Source organism: Brachycentrus maculatus, unplaced genomic scaffold (genome assembly GCF_059751285.1).
Source record: "Brachycentrus maculatus isolate JH-2025_06_01 unplaced genomic scaffold, ASM5975128v1 h1tg000572l, whole genome shotgun sequence".
Lineage (NCBI taxonomy): Eukaryota > Metazoa > Arthropoda > Insecta > Trichoptera > Brachycentridae > Brachycentrus > Brachycentrus maculatus.
In genome coordinates, this window is record NW_028281312.1 from 37,574 (window position 1) to 56,107 (window position 18,534).

Consider the following 18,534-nt stretch of genomic DNA (forward strand, 5'->3'; position numbering starts at 1 on the left):
TTAACGATCAAGATAACACTGCGTTTATATGCAGTGCCCTATGCACCATTGGGGTGCGGATAAGGGTTTGAAGAAGAAATGATCAAGAGTTAATTTTATGAAAATTGTAAAATGTTTATATTCTTAATTTTTCTCTTTTTTTGTGAGTATATTAGGTTGAAATCGTTAAAAACAATAAAAAATGTATTAAAAAAGAACTCCACCGACCAGACACACAAGGTGGCTTGGTGGGTCTCTGCAAAAAAAATGTTCTAAATATTTAAAAATTGTGATTTAAATAAATGTATACAAATTAAAAAAATAATTAAATTTAAATAAAATTTAAATTTGCAGTAATTAAAGTTGAAATGTAACAAATTTGTAATGTTAGCTCTGTTAAGTAACTAAAAATGAGAAAAAATATATATTGCCATAGCTATAGCTAGCACAGCGACACGACCGCCGCGCATGACGATCTACGCACTACTGGCGCAACTAAACTGGTGCGTATACCCAAAGCACGCCACGCGTGCACACACTGAGAAACGTTTGTATATTGGTGGTTCTATCCCCGATTTTTTTAAACTATTTATTTATTTCCGTCGCTGCAAATGAATAACTTTATATTTTAATACTTTTATGTGTAATTGTATTACGGAGTAATACAAAAATTGTGAGCCCGTATATATTATATTTTATATTGATATTCTCACTTTTAAAGTCAAGTTGTAGTAAATACATATCACCGGGAGGGGAAGGTTAAATATGGCTTCTCGTTGTGCCATTCCACCTTGAAGGTGGTTTATTTTTAGTCCATATTTTATTGTTACAGACAATCCCAGTTTGGTTCCCAAATATGTAAAAATATAAATTCTCAAATCATTTTGTTACCTTAAAAATATAATGAAAGTAGGGTAATTTGACAGTGAAGATTCGCCGAACATAATTTTTGAATGGATTGACAGCTGGGAATCAACATCATAGAAGGCTCATCCCTCTTAAACACAAGAAGAAGAATTTTTGAGTCAAAATTAATTGTAGTGACATCAGTAAAAGACAGTTCAGTAGCAATTTTGAGTTACGTAGTTAAAAAAACATTTACTACTCACCCTATCTATATATTCGCCTCCGTAGTGTAATGGTCAGCACGCTTGGCTACCGTTCTGGAGGTCCCGGGTTCGATTCCCAGGGAGGTCAAATAAATATAAGTGATTTTTACACTGTAATATTTATTCAATATTACACTGGACTGGTACCTTAAGCGGAGGGCTGATCACCTTTCCTTCATGTGTAAACGATTGAGATAACACTGCGTTTATATGAAGCAGTGCCCTATGCACCATTGGGGTGCGGATAAGGGTTTTATTATTACTATGTATATATTAAAAAGTTGCATATGGAATATGGTAAGAAAAACTACATACATATTAATATAAATGATTTGAAATTGCATTTTTTACGGGTGTAAGATTAGGTTAGATTCTTAAGTCGTAGAAAAATGTAACAAAATTGGCATTGAATTCAGGCTATTCTCTTATCACTGAATTATATTTAACTTATATATATTAGTGTGGCAGGACCAAAGATATATAAAACCCATTCTGGGTCACTGTGTCTCACTTTATAACAACATACAACAGGATGTGTACTTTCCTTAAGGCGGTTCGAGCTTAGGTATCTGTTATGTCAACTCTCAACAGCTAATTTGCTGCTTTTTCTGTCATGTCAAGTATCGACAGCTAAGTTGCTACCTTTTCAGTCATGCGAGTGTTTTTGCCTAGAATTTTCACTCATGAATTACCTGAAATTATAGTAACTTTAAACATAAAGAGTAAATCCACTCACGAGTAGGCATAGGCTATGAAACTTATAAAGTTGAAGCCTGAGTAGGGACATGATAGGCGGTGTTGCATAAGCCGTAGCTAGATTTCAGAGTCACTTGGACGTTAGGTAATTCAAAAATACCTTTTCAGTCATGTAAACAGTTATATATATAACCACTTTTTCTATCACATCAACAGTCGGCTGTCCAAATTTAAAACACAGTAAGGGACATTTTTTTGTAGTGCGTTTTTTTTGCATTTTTGGACTAAGTAGAATCTACTTAGTCCAAAAATCCAAAAAAAACGTACTACAAAAAAATGTCCCTTACTGTGTTTTGAGTTTGGACAGCCGAGCTACGTTGCTGCTTTTTCTGTCATGTCAACATCTAAATAACCACTTTTTCTGTCATGTCAATTGTCAACATCTAAGTCGCTAGTTTTCCAGTCATGTCATGTCAATAGCTGTATAACCACTTTTTCTATCACGTCAACAGCTACGTTGCTGCTATTTCTGTCATGTCAAGAGCTAAGTAATCGCTTTTTCTGTCATGTCAACTGTCAACGGCTACACATTCATATGCTACTTTAAAGGTTTGCAGCATTATCTCTTGATATTTTTGTGAGGTGTCAGCTCTATTTGCTTGATGAGAATTTCAGAGATAATACTTGAAACCCTTGTGTGAATGATTCCTTGTTACGTGTAATAAAGTTACGATGATCAAAATTGTTTAGTTGTATTTTACCAGCCATTCTTCATTGTGCTTCATTATGCTTTTAAAGTTAATAGAATCAATGGGAGAATAGCCCTATTATTGTTAAAAAATAAAAGCTTATATAAAAATTTAAAAAAGACGTACAATACGTTCGTATTGATGTAGCAGCCATTTTAAGAGATTTTTGTCCTCAAATTTTCTATACAGTTAAACATATGACAATTTAATTGAAATTTTCATTCTTATAGTATTTAAATATTATATTAATTTGCTTTCAGCTGACGTTAGGACGCTTTGAAATATTTAAGTAACATTTTATTTATTTATTTAAGTATTAAGAGTAAATTTACGTGAGAAGCATTGATCGTAAGAAAGTGAGCGATGCTTTTAAGTAGGTACTCTAAGATAGATATTAACTTTTTAACCGCGTTAACTTTGTTCCTAAGAGACGCCCGTGCGCGGCGGTATTTCGCCGTTTTTCAAATGATTAACGGCGATGCGTAACGTCGAGAGTGAGACAGATATAGAGCATGATTATGGCGCGGACTAATTACCGACCGCAAGAAAAATCAGGGATCTGTTCTTTTATTTATCCTTGTGATGTTACAAATTATTAGTCAGATATTTCAACAGATGTCATAAGGCCGAGGATTGACGTATCATTTTATCCAAAGTTCCACACCATGAAAAAATCCCTCCAAGTTGAATTGAGGTTTGAAACTTGGAACAAAGTAAAAACACATACGCTTATGTCAGCCGCGTATGGGGCATGTTTTATGAAAACATATACGGTTATGCGAGCCGCGTGGATCCGGTTAACTGCCCTACTTTGGGTTTATGATTCAAAAAGTATAGGGAGTTGTTTTTAGAGGGTTGGTTTTTAATCTGGCAACATTGTTTCTACAGACTGTCGATTTGACAGTTGACAGTTGATTTGTAGTCGGTATGTTTTGCCATTTCGCCATGAATAGACTGAATGACCATTATGCGCGTCGTAGGTTCGATGAATGGGCCGAAAACAATATTCAGCTTGATCCTCTTTTTCAACGCAAAATTTTATTCACGGATGAGGCACATTTTTAGGGCTAAATATCACTATTTAAAAACATCTATTATGACACATGTTTCGATGCATAGTATAATTATCAAACACTGCTAACACCATATAGCAGAGGAAGACCGAGGAAAACTTGGCACAATCAAGTATGTCAAATGCTTGAAAGTGTCCGGATCAGGAGTCGTAATAATCGTCGGGTATGTATGAGGAGATGCATGAACGTGGAAGAGGCGAAGAATGTTTGCAAAGACAGAGTGGTGTGGCGTTCGATTCTCTCTGCCTACCTGCCTGTGATGGTTAGTTAGTAAGTTAGCTAACACCTTATTATTCAGCACGACAATGATGCTAAATGCATTGAAACAAGTGTCAAAATAGATTTTAAGAAATAGTGGTATTTACAATGTAAAATTCTCATTAAAAATGGATATATATTACTGCAAAATGACTGTTGAATCAAATAAAGAAATGATAAAACCGTGTCAGATATCAAGGCGGTTGCATGCGGCAACAACCATATGCCAAATGTGCGATGGGCACCATCCAAAGCGACACAGACTCGTGCCGACTGCGGGCAAAGGTTCAAACATACTGCTCATTCATGACAAGTAATTGCCGCGACCCAAGAATTAATTTTTTTTAACTTCCGACAGTAATAATTTGGTAACTTTAAAACATCAAAAAGTGGTGTAAAATACATATACTTTTTCATACATATCGCTCACTCATTTCAAGAACGTCATAAATCAAAAAACTACATTTTTCAGGAGATCGTTTTTAAAGTTCAAGAATATAATAAAATGTATTAAAGATAAATATCAATCCACTTATTGAACTTTTTACTGTGCAACAGATCTTTTTAGGTAAAACCTGAAGGTTTTTTCTCCATTTGAAAAATATTTAGTATATTTAAAAAATAAGTAAATAATACCTTTTCTTCAAAATGCAAAAACAACACTTTTTGCCCTGTAGCGGGTAAATATTAAGTTAAAAATATGCCGCTTTTGCTGGGATATAGTACATTCTCTGGGCATTCTGAAAAGACGCACAGCTGAAAATTGTCAATTTTTGATATTTGACGTTCTTGAAACGAGTGAACGATATCTCAGATTACAAAGTCTACTGTTGTATTGCAGCAATACAAGCATTTTAATGTGATTTGATCAATATCAATTTGTTTGAGTGAAGTGGGATCGTAAGCACGGCTTTTATTTAGTCTAATTTACGAAGTACATATTACAAAGTGTGAAAATGGTTGGCCTAGATTCGGCTGCAGGCGATTTTGAATCGAAAACAAGCGCATCAATTTTTTTCAAGTATTGTCATTTTATACGCAGGACTCGTAACTTTATTCACTTATCGTAAGCCCACTTTTAAACACATCTTATGCGGGAGGCGAGTTTTACATTATCTTGGTGAGAATTTGAAGAGAAGTGAAGAATGTACTCAAAATATTGCTTGTGTGTGATTTTTTTATAAGTCATACTATTACTTACGAGTGTGAAGTATATATAGATTATTTGCAGTCCAAAATACAGGGTGTTGCAATAAGTATTGACAGTTTTTAGATCATTATTATAGATTTTTGTAATGAAACAACCAAGGTCAAAAAAAAAAATATAATTATCAATCATGGATAGAATGGTGAATGTCTATGTGTATGAAGTGATCACTTAAACCATCCAATGACAGGTCGTGAGGCGCGCAAAATATCCAAACTTCCATCTTCTTCGTCTATGTCTAGATAACAATACATTATGAAATGCCCAAAAGTTAAGCAAATGGTACCATATTAATGTATGTATTATTATTCTTCTTCTGAACTTTATCCACGCCCAATGGTGCATAGGGCACTAGATTGGATCGGCATGATTTTGACAGCATATGAAAGACACAAGCTCTGAAAATAACCAAATATATTCTTCTTTATCTATCTCGAAATTGAATTTGTTACATGTGAATAAAGTGATCAGTTAAACCAGCCTATAACAGGTCGTGAGCCCTGTAAATACCCAGACTTCCATATTCTTCTTCATCTACAATGAGATATCAATTATAATACATGGTTTTGACATGAGTCGTTTCATAAATGCCCGTAATCTTCTTTATTTTTCCATATTGGCTCCCTAGATGGAGCGTATGGCCGACGCGAGACGTCTCTCTGTCACGCGCCAATACAACATGTCCATAATAACACTCTAAGAACCATCAATATTAATTGTACCATCCTGCATATATATCACGGTTATTTTACAGAATTTTGTATTAAAATTTATATTCTAATTAAAATTTCCATATATCAGGCGTTTCGGCATTATTGCTCTTAGTTTATTGTTGGCCTAAGCTACAGTATAGTGTCGGGCAGTTTCAAATTCAGCTCAAGATAAGATTCACTCGTAAAACTGGTCCTTGATCACTCGGACCATTACCGGCGTGCGAGTGGACTTTGCACACTGTGAGGGCTATAGCCGTGAGTAGTGACCAGATGTCATGTACCGTGAGTGGCTATAGCCGCGCATGTGGAGTGAATGTTATACGATATGAGTGGCTATAGCTGTGTGTAAAGGCTACGGCCACGTAAATGGCTATAGGCGTCTATATGCAGTAATTGTCATCTACTATGAGTGGCTTTAGCTGTGTGTTGCATATAATAAATGTCATATACCACAAGTGGCCATAGCTGTATTATGCGTAAAATAAATATCATACACCACAAGTGGCCATAGCTGTATTATGCGTATAATAAATATCATACATCACAAGTGGCCATAGCTGTGTTATGCATATAGTAAATGTCATACAGCACAAGTGGCCATAGCTGTGTTATGCATATAGTAATTATCACACACTACAAGTGGCTTTAGCTGTGTTATGCATATAGTAAATGTCATAAACCACAAGTGGCCATAGCTGTATTATGCAAATAGTAAATGTCATACAGCACAAGTGGCCATATCTGTATTATGCATATAGTAAATGCCATACACCGCAAGTGGCCATAGCTACACATTCGAGCTAATAGCTAATACACCATCAGCTGTTCACGAATCTAACTCACATTCTCTGATTCATTTCCTCACAGGAATTTTAAGTATATCATCACATATTATCATGTTGAAGAACGCAAATGGCCGTTCAGAATTTAAAACCAACCAAACGACATTTAAATTATTTCGTCTGATTCTGAAACTGCCAGACTATTAAAAAATACATATTTAATATATAGTTATACAAAGAGTAAAAAATGTCTACAATTGTCCAAAAAACGTTTATAAAATATCTGCAGGTGGCGACGCGACGCCTCACAGCATCCTGATGTTCTTGTCCGTGTATGGAGAGGTAATGTACTGTCTGAAATTATTACAAAAAAATATATTAAAATAATGTCTTATGAATGTCCCGTAGTCGAAGGTTAAAGAGCTTACGTAACTCAAAAATAATCCTGTTCAAAAAATAACACAAGCAACAAAAAAATGCAAAAAAAAATTAACCTAATATAAAATAATGTAATCTTACAACAAGTCTACAACATTTTGAGGGGATCAATATTTTAAAGGGATCGGTGAATAATTTTAGAAGATTTTGAACAAATCAACATAGAATTTTATTTATTTATATAGATATTTAGAGGCGTATTCTAACGCAACATTGTGTCAAAAATTTCCCAGCAATGAGTGAGTAACTTAAGAAAGTTAAAGATTTTGAACAAACTAACATATCGCTCACTCTTTTCAAGAACGTCATAAATCAAAAAACTTGATTTTTCAGGAGAACGTTTTTAATGTTTAAAAATATAATACAATGTTTTAAAAATAAATATCAAGCCACTTATTGAACTTTTTACTGTGCAACAGATCTTTTTAGGTAAAACCTGAAGGTTTTTTCTCCATTTGAAAAATATTTAGTATATTTCAAAAAAATAATTAAACAATACCTTTTCTTCAAAATGCAAAAACAACACTTTGTGGCCTGTAGTGGGTAAATATTAAGTTAAAAATATGCCACTTTTGCTGATATATAGAACATTTTCTGGGCATTTGGAAAACGTGCAAAACTGAAAATTGTCGATTTTTGATTTATGACGTTCTTGAAAGGAGTGAGCGATATATAAACTATATAAACTGACAAATCAACATAGTCTTTTATTCATTTATATAGATATTTACAGGGGTATTCTAACGCAACATTGTATCAAAAATTTCACAGCAATGAGTGAATAATAATAAAATAATAATAAAACCCTTATCCGCACCCCAATGGTGCATAGGGCACTGCTTCATATGAACACAGTGTTATCTTGATCGTTTACACACGAAGGAAAGGTGATCAGCCCTCCGCTTCAGGTACCAGTCCAGGGTAATATTGAATAAATATTACAGTGAAAATATCACTTATATTTATTTGACCCCCCTGGGAATCGAACCCGGGACCTCCAGAACGGTAGCCGAGCGTGCTGACCATTACACTACAGAGGCGGACAATGAGTGAATAATTAAAAAAAATTAAAGGTTTTGAACAAACTAACATTTATAATTTTATTTATATAATAAGATAAAAAAATATAGATATATAAATGTATAGTATGAGATAATAGATCAAAGATGAGTGAAACGAGAAAGAAACAGTTTTATAGCATAGAACCAAAAGTCATGCAACCAAACAAAGCCAAAAATTAGCATGCACATCATATAAGCATGCTACGATATCGTAGCCGTACAGGAGAAAGTGACCAACTAACAAAACGTAAAATGTTCAGGAGGGCCATTTAAGTCACTTTTGCTTGGCAACAAAATAAACATCAATGAAGCTAGTCATTTTTAACAAGTCAATATATTGTACTTACAAGTTTAAAATCGCTTTGGGATTTTTTCCGGGCAATATTAAGCTAGTGAGATATCAAAAAGTCAATAATCACGTTTTTGTAAAAAAAGGCACTTGGTCACTTTCTCCTGTATGACTACAATATATGTGTGTGTCGCCTACTTTCAAAATCCGCCAGATCCAATTTTATAAGATTTAAAAATAAATACTGTATCGGAAAGCCAATTGGGGGTTTAATTGTTTAAAATATTTAAAACCCTGCTAAAAAATACTTAAAAACAGCGTTGTGTTTCAAATTCCGCTATATTCATGAAACTTGCCTTCTGACCCATATCGGCCAATCAGAGAGCGGGGATAGGTCAAAAATTAAGATGACGTCATTATCAGTTTGTGTGACTTGTTTTTTTTTTAAATGCTGAAAAAAAATCCAAAAAAAGGGGAAAATTCTCTATTTCATAATATTTTATCTTATTACTTACTTATAACCCTTACCCGCACCTTCTGGTGCATAGGGCACTGCATCGAATTGACGCAGTGTTATCTTGATCATTACTTACATGAAGGCAAGGTGATCACTCTTGCGCTCAGGAACCAGTCCAGGGTAATATTAAATAAATATTACAGTGTAAAATCACTAATATTTATTTTCACCCCCCCTGGGAATCGAACCCGGGACCTCCAGCACGGTGGCTAAACACGCTGACCATTACACCACGGAGGCGGACATTACATCTAAATATAGACAAATCTTTGAAACATAAATGATACCCGGAGAATTTTGTATTTTTTGTAAAATTGACTTACATGGATCTGGCGGATTTTGAAATTAGGCGACACATATATATAAATACGCAGGGGTGTGCACTCCGTATAGGCAGAAAAGCAGTGCCTATCCTAACTTACCCGCGTGACATATAAAAACGCAGCCAGTACCTACCCTACCTTACTAAGTAGTACCTATCTTAACTTACTACCTACCCCTACTGCCTCTAATTCTCTGTGCACTCCACTATATATTTGCACAAAGCTCAAAGAATTCTACGAAAAACACAACGACAAAAATACAGTCTGAATATAAACAAAAAAATCACATCGAAAGATAAAAACAACACACAAAGCTTGTTCAAACACAATACCTCCACCGAATGTGAAACACCAACCGCGGACTGACTATCATTCGTTCAGTACCGGTAGCAAAGACCTGAGGATGACACAAATACACAGATTATCAACAAATGACCAGATCCAATACACAAATGTGTTCTGAACATTCAACACTGATGCGGCCCTCTGTTGACAAGAAAAAGTATTATTTCAAATACAGTGATTAAAATATATAATAATATAATAAAACCCTTATCCGTACCCCAATGGTGCATAGGGCACTGCTTCATATGAACGCAGTGTTATCTTGATCGTTTACACATGAAGGAAAGGTGATCAGCCCTCCGCTTCAGGTACCAGTCCAGGGTAATATTAAATAAATATTACAGTGTAAAAATCACTTATATTTATTTGACCCCCCCTGGGAATCGAACCCGAGACCTCCAGAACGGTAGCCGAGCGTGCTGACCATTACACTACGGAGGCGGACAAAAATATAATAAATGATTATTTTTAAATGTTTTTTTTATAGTTTTGGTGTTTAATTTGCAGAACTCCATTTTAATTTATGTATTGAATGTTTTAATCAAACACTGATTTTTTGAGTCTACCAAGTTGTATTTTAAGTTGTCCGCCTCCGTAGTGTAATGGTCAGCACGCTCGGCTACCGTTCTGGAGGTCCCGGGTTCGATTCCCAAGGGGGGTAAAATAAACATAAGTGATTTTTTCACTGTCATATTTATTCAATATTATTACCCTGGACTGGTACCTGAAGCGGAGGGCTGATCACCTTTCCTTCATGTGTAAAAGATCAAGATAACACTGCGTTTATATGACGCAGTGCCCTATGCATCGTTGTGGTGCGGATAAGAGTTTTGTTATTATAATTAAGTTGTATTTTATATAAAATAACAGATTATTTTTAATAAAACATGAATGAAAACATTAAAGATATTTTATTGATTTATTTACATAAATTGGAGAAAAATAATTTCATTAATCGATTCGGCAGTCACTTTGTGGTAAAAATCTGTCCATTTTTAATTTAAGTTTTACTCAGTAAATACCACTGTTTCTTAGAATCTACCGTGACACGTGTTTCGATGCATTCCGCATCATTTTCGGTGTTAATGAAAATGATGCGGAATGAATCGAAACACGTGTCACAGTAGATTTTAAGAAAAAGTGGTATTTACTATGTAAAAATTTTAATTAAAAATTGTATTTAAAAAAATAAAAATATATAATAATATATTTTGTGGCAAATGTTTCGCCTTGTTATGGCATTCGTTTGAAAATGCCATAACTAGGCGAAACAATTGTCACAAAATTTATTTTTATGTTTTTCTTTCACAATAAAATACAACTTATATAAAATATATAAAATAAAACCCTTATCCGCACCCCAATGGTGCATAGGGCACTGCGTCATATAAACGCAGTGATATCTTGATCGTTTACACATGAAGGAAAGGTGATCAGCCCTCCGCTTCAGGTGGTACCAGTCCAGGGTAATATTGAATAAATATGAAAGTGAAAAAAATCACTTACATATATTTATTTTACCCCCCTTGGGAATCGAACCCGGGACCTCCAGAACGGTAGCCGAGAGTGCTGACCATTACACTACGGAGGCGGACAGAATATAACTTAGTAGACTAAAAAAATCAGTGCTTGATTTAACATTTAATATATGAATGATCATAAAGTAATGAATGATTTTTTCCTTAGCCGGTAAGCTGTCTTAAACAATTTACTCACTCTGTAGCTAGAAAACTTAAAATCAGCAAATAAAAACTCTCAAGTTTACGTCTGTTTTTAAATCATTTCTAGTACGTATTGGATTCATACAAAATATGGAACACATAGAGACATCTGTTGGGATGATGACTAAGTACTATGATATTACAGTTTCCTACTATTATCTATTTTACAGAGATCAACCTAAAAGCTACGCATGACAGTCCACATATCGCTCACTCCTTTCAAGAACGTCATAAATCAAAAAAAGATGATTTTTCAGGAGAACGTTTTTAAAGTTTAAAAATGTAACACAATGTATTAAAAGTAAATATCAAGCCACTTATTAAACTTTTTACTGTGCAACAGATCTTTTTAGGTAAAACCTGAAGGTTTTTTCTCCATTTGAAAAATATTTAGCATATTTAAAAAAATAATTAAAGAATACATTTTTTTCAAAATGCAAAAACAACACTTTCTGCCCTGTAGCGGGCAAATATTACGTTAAAAATATGCCGCTTTTGCTGGGATATAGTACATTTTCTGGGCATTCTGAAAACATACACAACTGAAAATTGCCGATTTTAGATTTATGACGTTCTTGAAAGGAGTGAGCGATATGTCTCGAGCGATATGTAACGGGTTGTTATTTTTCTCAAATTACGTCTTATAATTTTAAAATTAAGTCTTATAACATATTTCTTTGCTAAATTTAAAATGATTTTATAATACATCATTTACTGTCCATGCATTATGAGCATTCGTCCGCCTCATTATTGTAATGATCAGCACGCTCGGCTACCGTTCTGGAGGTCCCGGGTTGGGTTCCCAGGGGGAATATTCAATATTACCCTGGATGGTACCCAAAGCAGAGAGCTGATTACCTTTTCATCATATGTTAACGATCAAGGTAACACTGCGTATGATGCAGTGCCCTATGCACCATCAGGTGCGGATAAGGGTTTGAAGAAGATGTGACAACCCTGACATTTAAAAAAAAGTTTTTGTCGTATTTTTCTGAGTGAATGACGACGCCACAAAAGACACGCTTTGCACATATTTGCCACGTCTTCAGAATGTTCCTCGTTTTGTGAATATACAATATTAAAATTCACAAAAATGATAATTCTGTTTTATGTATGTAAAATATTGGCGACCCACTGTGATTTAATTCTATGGTGCATAGGGCACTGCATCATATAAACGCAGTGTAATCTCAACCCTTAACACATGAAGGAAAGGTAATCACTCCGGCACTTTAGGTACCAGTCCAGGCTAATATTAAATAAATATTAGAGTGTAAAATCATCAATATTTATTTTCACCCTCCCCCTCTGGGAATCGAACCCGGGACCTCCGGCACGGTAGCTAAACACGCTAATCATTACACCACGCAGGCGGACGCTGTGATCAGTCTAATGATAATATCATCTGGCACTTCGAGGGTTGAAAAACTGAATAACTTTTGAACTTTTGAATGAAGAATTTTGAGAATAATGAAAAAAATAAAGAGATGTCATGGTGGACAGATATTTTTACAGATATGCATATGACAAAATGGAGTATGAAAACATTTTGAAAACTGTTAAAAATTACGTGAAATTGATGAATAATTTACATATTTTTTTAGTAGGTTTTAAACAGCCGATTCTCCGCCACCTAGATTTTTTTTAAACAACTCACGACGGTTGAATTACATTGTCTAAGTTGACAGTTATTTGGCAACCTCCTCCTGTATATCCTCCAACGCTATCATGGGGCTGACCACGGTGGAACACCATGAAATGTACGGATTAGGGTGCGGCATTATGGTGCCGTCTCTTCACAAAGCGCCGGACAGGAAAAAAACACATAAATTAATTTGTGGCGATGGCGTCTGTTGGTCTATTTCGTACAACTCTGTATTTCAAGATTCAGAATGTAACAGTCACTTGGCTCAGTTTCAACAGCAGACAAATCCATATCATATTCATACAAGTTAAAGAAAAACTGGACCATGTTATGCAGAAACTATACAACCTACAAATTGGCAAGCTGAAATAATTGCATTTTTTTTAAAAGGAATAAATAACCTGCAAAGCGTCCATTAGATCATTGTTTCGCTCCGTGTGTGCCGCGGCACACTGGTGTACCGTGGCGATTAGTTGGTGTGCCGCGGAAAAAAGTCTAGTTTTGTGAAAATAACACAATTGCTCCAAATTTTGATTGCCTGTGCTCAGTTAAGTAGGCTCACATGTCGCATTAAACATCATATCGCTCACTCCTTTCAAGAATGTCATAAATAAAAAATTGACAACTTTCAGTTGTGCTTGTTTTCGGAATGCCCAGAAAATGTAATATATCCCAGCAAAAGCTGCATATTTTTAACTTAATATTTACCCGCTCCAGGGCAGAAAGTGTTGTTTTAGCATTTTGAATACAAGATATTGTTTAATTATTTTTTTAATACATTAAATATTTTTCAAATGGAGAAAAAACCTTCAGGTTTTACCTAAAAAGATCTGTTGCACTGTAAAAAGTTCAATAAGTGGCTTGATATTTATTTTTAATGCATTGTATTATATTTTTAAACTTTTAAAACGTTCTCCTGAAAAATCAAGTTTTTTTGATTTATGATGTTCTTGAAAGGAGTGAGCGATATGTTAAATATGTTCCCATAATATGGTAAATATGCACCTCTAAAATTTCTTAATTAAAGTTTGCGAAACACTGTAATAGATGCTTGTCTGTAGGTAGGATAGTGAGGATAGGGAAGGTAAATGTGAAAAATATGTCACAAACACCCAGACCAATTGAAAATAAATCTTTCAAGGCAAGGTAATCAGTCCTGCGCACTAGGTACAGTTGAGGGCGATTGAAAATTAATGCAAGAATGAAAAAACACCGATACTTATTAAGACCCCACTGGGAATCGAACCCTGGACTTCCAGCGCGGTAGCCAAGCGCGCTAACCACCAAGAAAAAGAACGAACAAATACAAATTTGTCCATTTTATAAAATTAATCCACCATTTTAAGAATTAAACATCTAAAATTTTAGGGAAATTTAAATTAATTTTTAAAATATATTTACTTATTTTCTGTAGGAGCAATTTTTGAGTATTTTGTTCAGCCTTCTTGTGCCCTCATCTGCCCATTATACTCAATGGTGCATAAAGCACTGCAAGTCAGGGAATACACTTAACACATTGTTTGCGGGAAATGTTAAAAAGCGCCGTTCATATGCTGTTGGTGGAGAGCGGGAGACGCTTTATAAGCATTCTATTTGCTTACTTTAGGTAGAGCGCGAGAGACGCCTGCAAACATTGTACAGATGGGAATTGGGTGTTGCGGCTACTTGTGATTAGTATACTGAGGGTCGGGCGGCAGACTGCCAGAGTATAATTAGGGTCCTTTTCCATACTGTCGGTAGAGAGCGGGAGACGCTTGCGAGTGTTCTATTTGCTTACTTTAGGTAGAGCGCGAGAGACGCCTGCAAACATTGTACAGATGGGAATTGGGTGTTGCGGCTACTTGTGATTAGTATACTGAGGGTCGGGCGGCAGACTGCCAGAGTATAATTAGGGTCCTTTTCCATACTGTCGGTAGAGAGCGGGAGACGCTTGCGAGCGTTCTATTTGCTTACTTTAGGTAGAGCGCGAGAGACGCCTGCAAACATTGTACAGATGGGAATTGGGTGTTGCGGCTACTTGTGATTAGTATACTGAGGGTCGGGCGGCAGACTGCCAGAGTATAATTAGGGTCCTTTTCCATACTGTTGGTAGAGAGCGGGAGACGCTTGCGAGCGTTCTATTTGCTTACTTTAGGTAGAGCGCGAGAGACGCCTGCAAACATTGTACAGATGGGAATTGGGTTTAAAGCTACATGTAATTAGTAAACGACCCTAATTAGAATACTGATAAGGGTCGAGGTTGATGAAAAAACCGGCCGACAACAATGTGTTAAGGGCTTAGAACCGGGTGATAGTGCAATACAGATATCCAGGCAATACCAGATCGTAAGTACGTAGCTTGAAATGCTGGACTGATCTCTTGAGATTACTGATGCTATCAACAGCCAAGTTAGGTATCTGATGCAGTGCCCTATGCACCGTTGGTGCGGATAACAGCAGAGAGCAGAAGGCTTTTGATCGAATGAGTATGAATTGATGACTGAAAAACGCTCCGTAATTTTTTAAAATTAAAATCTACAAACTTTAAATAAAATTCTAAAAACAAGCACACAAGAACACATAGAAAAGAATAATTTTTATATTATGCTAAAATACCTTTTTTTTCCAAAATAATTGTCGGTAAAAGACCTGGCAACCGAAAATTAATGTAACATAATTATTAAATGATGCGGCGACACTCCATGATAGTAATGCTGTTCAAAGCGACCAATAGAAGCGTGTTTTAAACCAAGAAATACCTAGAATAAACCGTCTGGGGTTTTTGCCTGAAAAACTCTTTTTTAATAACAGATATGGTATTTACAACATTTTGAGTGTGTCCAAATACTTGTTCACAAATCTGGAATATCTCTAATTATAGGAGTATTTTTCATATCATTTTTTGACATCTCATCAAAGATGAAGAAGAATATGGATGTCTGGGCATTTACGGGGCTTATAATCCAGGATTCGGACCTCACATACTAATAAAAGAGTTTCTGCTCAATAAAAGGCTTCTTTTCACCTCGCCAATAGATGTCTCTAGTGAAGTTCTACTGATTCAAGAACAATGTTTTAAAATTGGTTCATATATATCGTAGTCGTACAGGAGAAAGTGACCAACTAACAAAACGTAAAATGTTCAGGAGGGCCATTTAAGTTCATTTTGCTTGGCAACAAAATAAACATCAATGCAGTTAGTCATTTTTAACTAGTCAATATATTAAACTTCCAAGTTTAAAATCCTTTGGGATTTTTTTCAGGGCAATATTAAGCTAGTAAGATATCAAACAGTCAATGATCACGTTTTTTGTAAAAAATGCACTTGGTCACTTTCTCCTGTATGACTACGATATATGTATATATATATAGAACTTCCAAGAATTTGAGCAGTGTGTTTGTCAAATAATGGGTAGAATTGATGAATGTTACACGTGTGTAAAGTGATCACTCAAACCAGCCTATGACGGTCGTCAGCCCCGTAAATGCCCAGACTTTCATATGCTTCTTCATCTTTGATGAGATGTCAAAAAATAATATGGAATACATGGCATTGATGAGGATTTCTGCTAACTTAGCTTAGCTACTAACAAATTTTAACCATAGTATTTATAACTTTCTAAAATTATAATTTTAATTTTGATTCTAATTGACAACTGGTTACTCTAGTAACATGGTCAATCATGGGTAGAATAGTGTTTACATAATGTATAGAGCGATCACTTAAACCAGCCATTTAAAGACCCCGTAAACACATCCAGATTCTTACATTAATATATCGAAAATGGTCAATATTAAAAAATAGTTTAAAAAATTATAAAAACAGATTTTCCGAGGTATTTCTTGATTCAATAATTTTAAAATGATTTTTAGATATTGAATTGTAAAAATCGTTTGAATATAGCTCGTTTGGGAGAACAACGTCACAAGTCGGTGAATAATTTAAGGAAATTTAAGATTTCGTACAAACTAGCATTTAGAATTTTACCTAATGAATAATTAGATAGAACAAAATCTTGGCAATGCTGCAGTGTGTAAAGGCGGAGACTGACTGGAACATATCGTCGTGACATAACGTTGTAACATCGCTTGTGGCGAGCATCACCGAGCATCCGAAACCATGGATGGAGCGCCCGGCTCGGTGTACCGACTGCCTGAATGCTCGCATCGTAACATGTTACGTTACGACAAAATGCTCCGGTCAGTCTCCACCTTAATCGTAACGGTTTTTTTTTCCAAAACACCTTTTAAAAACTGCACTCCGAAATTTCGCGAGATTCGAATTGTGACCCTGTTCTCCCAAATGAGCAAAACTTATTGCGGAATGAAATCAATTTGGTTAGTGAATGACAAAGATATTAAATTTTTTTAAAGCATTTTTGCCGTGAACGAATGAGGAATACAAAGAAAACAGAAGCAAGTTATGACTTGTTTGATAAAAATTTGATAAAAATGAACTTTAAATCGGTTCACAGGAATGATTTTCTCCTTCTCTTACCCTGTTGTCATACCATATGGTGCATAGGTCTTCTAACCCTTATCCGCACCCAATGGTGCATAGGGCACTGCATCATATTGACGCAGTGTTATCTTGATCTTTACTTACACGAAGGCAGGGTGATCACTCCTGCGCTTCAGGCACCAGTCCATGGTAATATTAAATAAATATTAGTGTGTAAAATCACAAATATTTATTATCACACCCCCTGGGTATCGAACCCGGGACCTCCAGCACGGTAGCCAAACACACTAACCATTACATCACGGAGGCGAACACTTAGCATAGGTCACTAGATCATATTGATAGTGTTATGTTAACACTTTCGCGTAGGGTACAAATTGTAATAAAATTATTACTGTGAAGGGGACAGTTTAAACATCTGCAATAAAAGGACTTTTTTTGAAAAATGGCAATAAATTTTGAATGAGAAAATTTTTAGATAGTATTTTGAAATAGACTAGAAATTTTATTTATTTAATATACAATTTTTAACTTATATTTATTTAAGATTAAATTTTGAACTAGACTAGATATTAATTTTTTTTTAAAGAGATATTCCTTTTTAATCTGAAGTACATATTAAAATGTGAAATTTTTTGGAGGTTTTCAAACTGCATTCCATATTATTACACAAATTCATATATAGGCGTAATAACGTGTCACCCTGAATATAACATATTCAGGGCGACACATTTTTTTTCCAGTTAGTAAATATCATTCTAGTGGCATCTATGGGAAAAATCCAAAGTATGGTGAAAGTATTAAGTTAATATTTCATTTTTATCCAAAAAAAAAACCTCAAGATCAGCACTATGGACCGACTAGAGGCATTCCAAATGTGGCTACATCGTATTCCATGGACTGATATGGTCAGCAACGCAAATGTGCTCCAAAGAGCAAGAGCAGGAGACAGTCGCTGACTGATATCAAGGTCCGGGAGGTGTCCTATCTGGGGCATGTGCTGAGAGGAGACAAGTGCGAGCTATTGCACCTAGTGGAGGGTCCACGAGGTGTGGGCAGAAGGCAGATCTCCTGGCTCCGGAATATACGAGATCGGACGGGGATCAGGGCTGCTTAGAGCTGCCCGAGACAAGGATAATTACTCTCAAGTGATAATCGGAGGGACCTGACATGACGCACACAGAAGAA

At 35.3% G+C, this 18,534-nt stretch overlaps 1 protein-coding gene across 7 annotated transcripts in view; it reads right to left on the bottom strand.

Moving 5' to 3' along the window:
- Window positions 1-4,875: 4,875 nt before the first annotated feature.
- Window positions 4,876-18,534, bottom strand: part of LOC148301353 (uncharacterized) — a 91,200-nt gene continuing 77,541 nt past the window's right edge. For 2 of the 7 annotated variants that reach the window (XM_088273406.1, XM_088273404.1), the window contains 2 exons: window positions 9,527-9,591; window positions 4,889-6,920 (listed from right to left, as the gene is read on the bottom strand). In XM_088273406.1, coding sequence (XP_088129532.1) covers window positions 9,564-9,591 — 28 coding nt within the window. In that variant the 3' untranslated portion in view covers window positions 4,889-6,920; window positions 9,527-9,563. Of the gene's footprint in view, window positions 6,921-9,526; window positions 9,592-12,917; window positions 13,055-15,500; window positions 15,534-18,534 lie in introns of all 7 variants that reach the window. The other 5 variants (XM_088273405.1, XM_088273400.1, XM_088273402.1 and 2 more) reach the window with 4 other exon arrangements.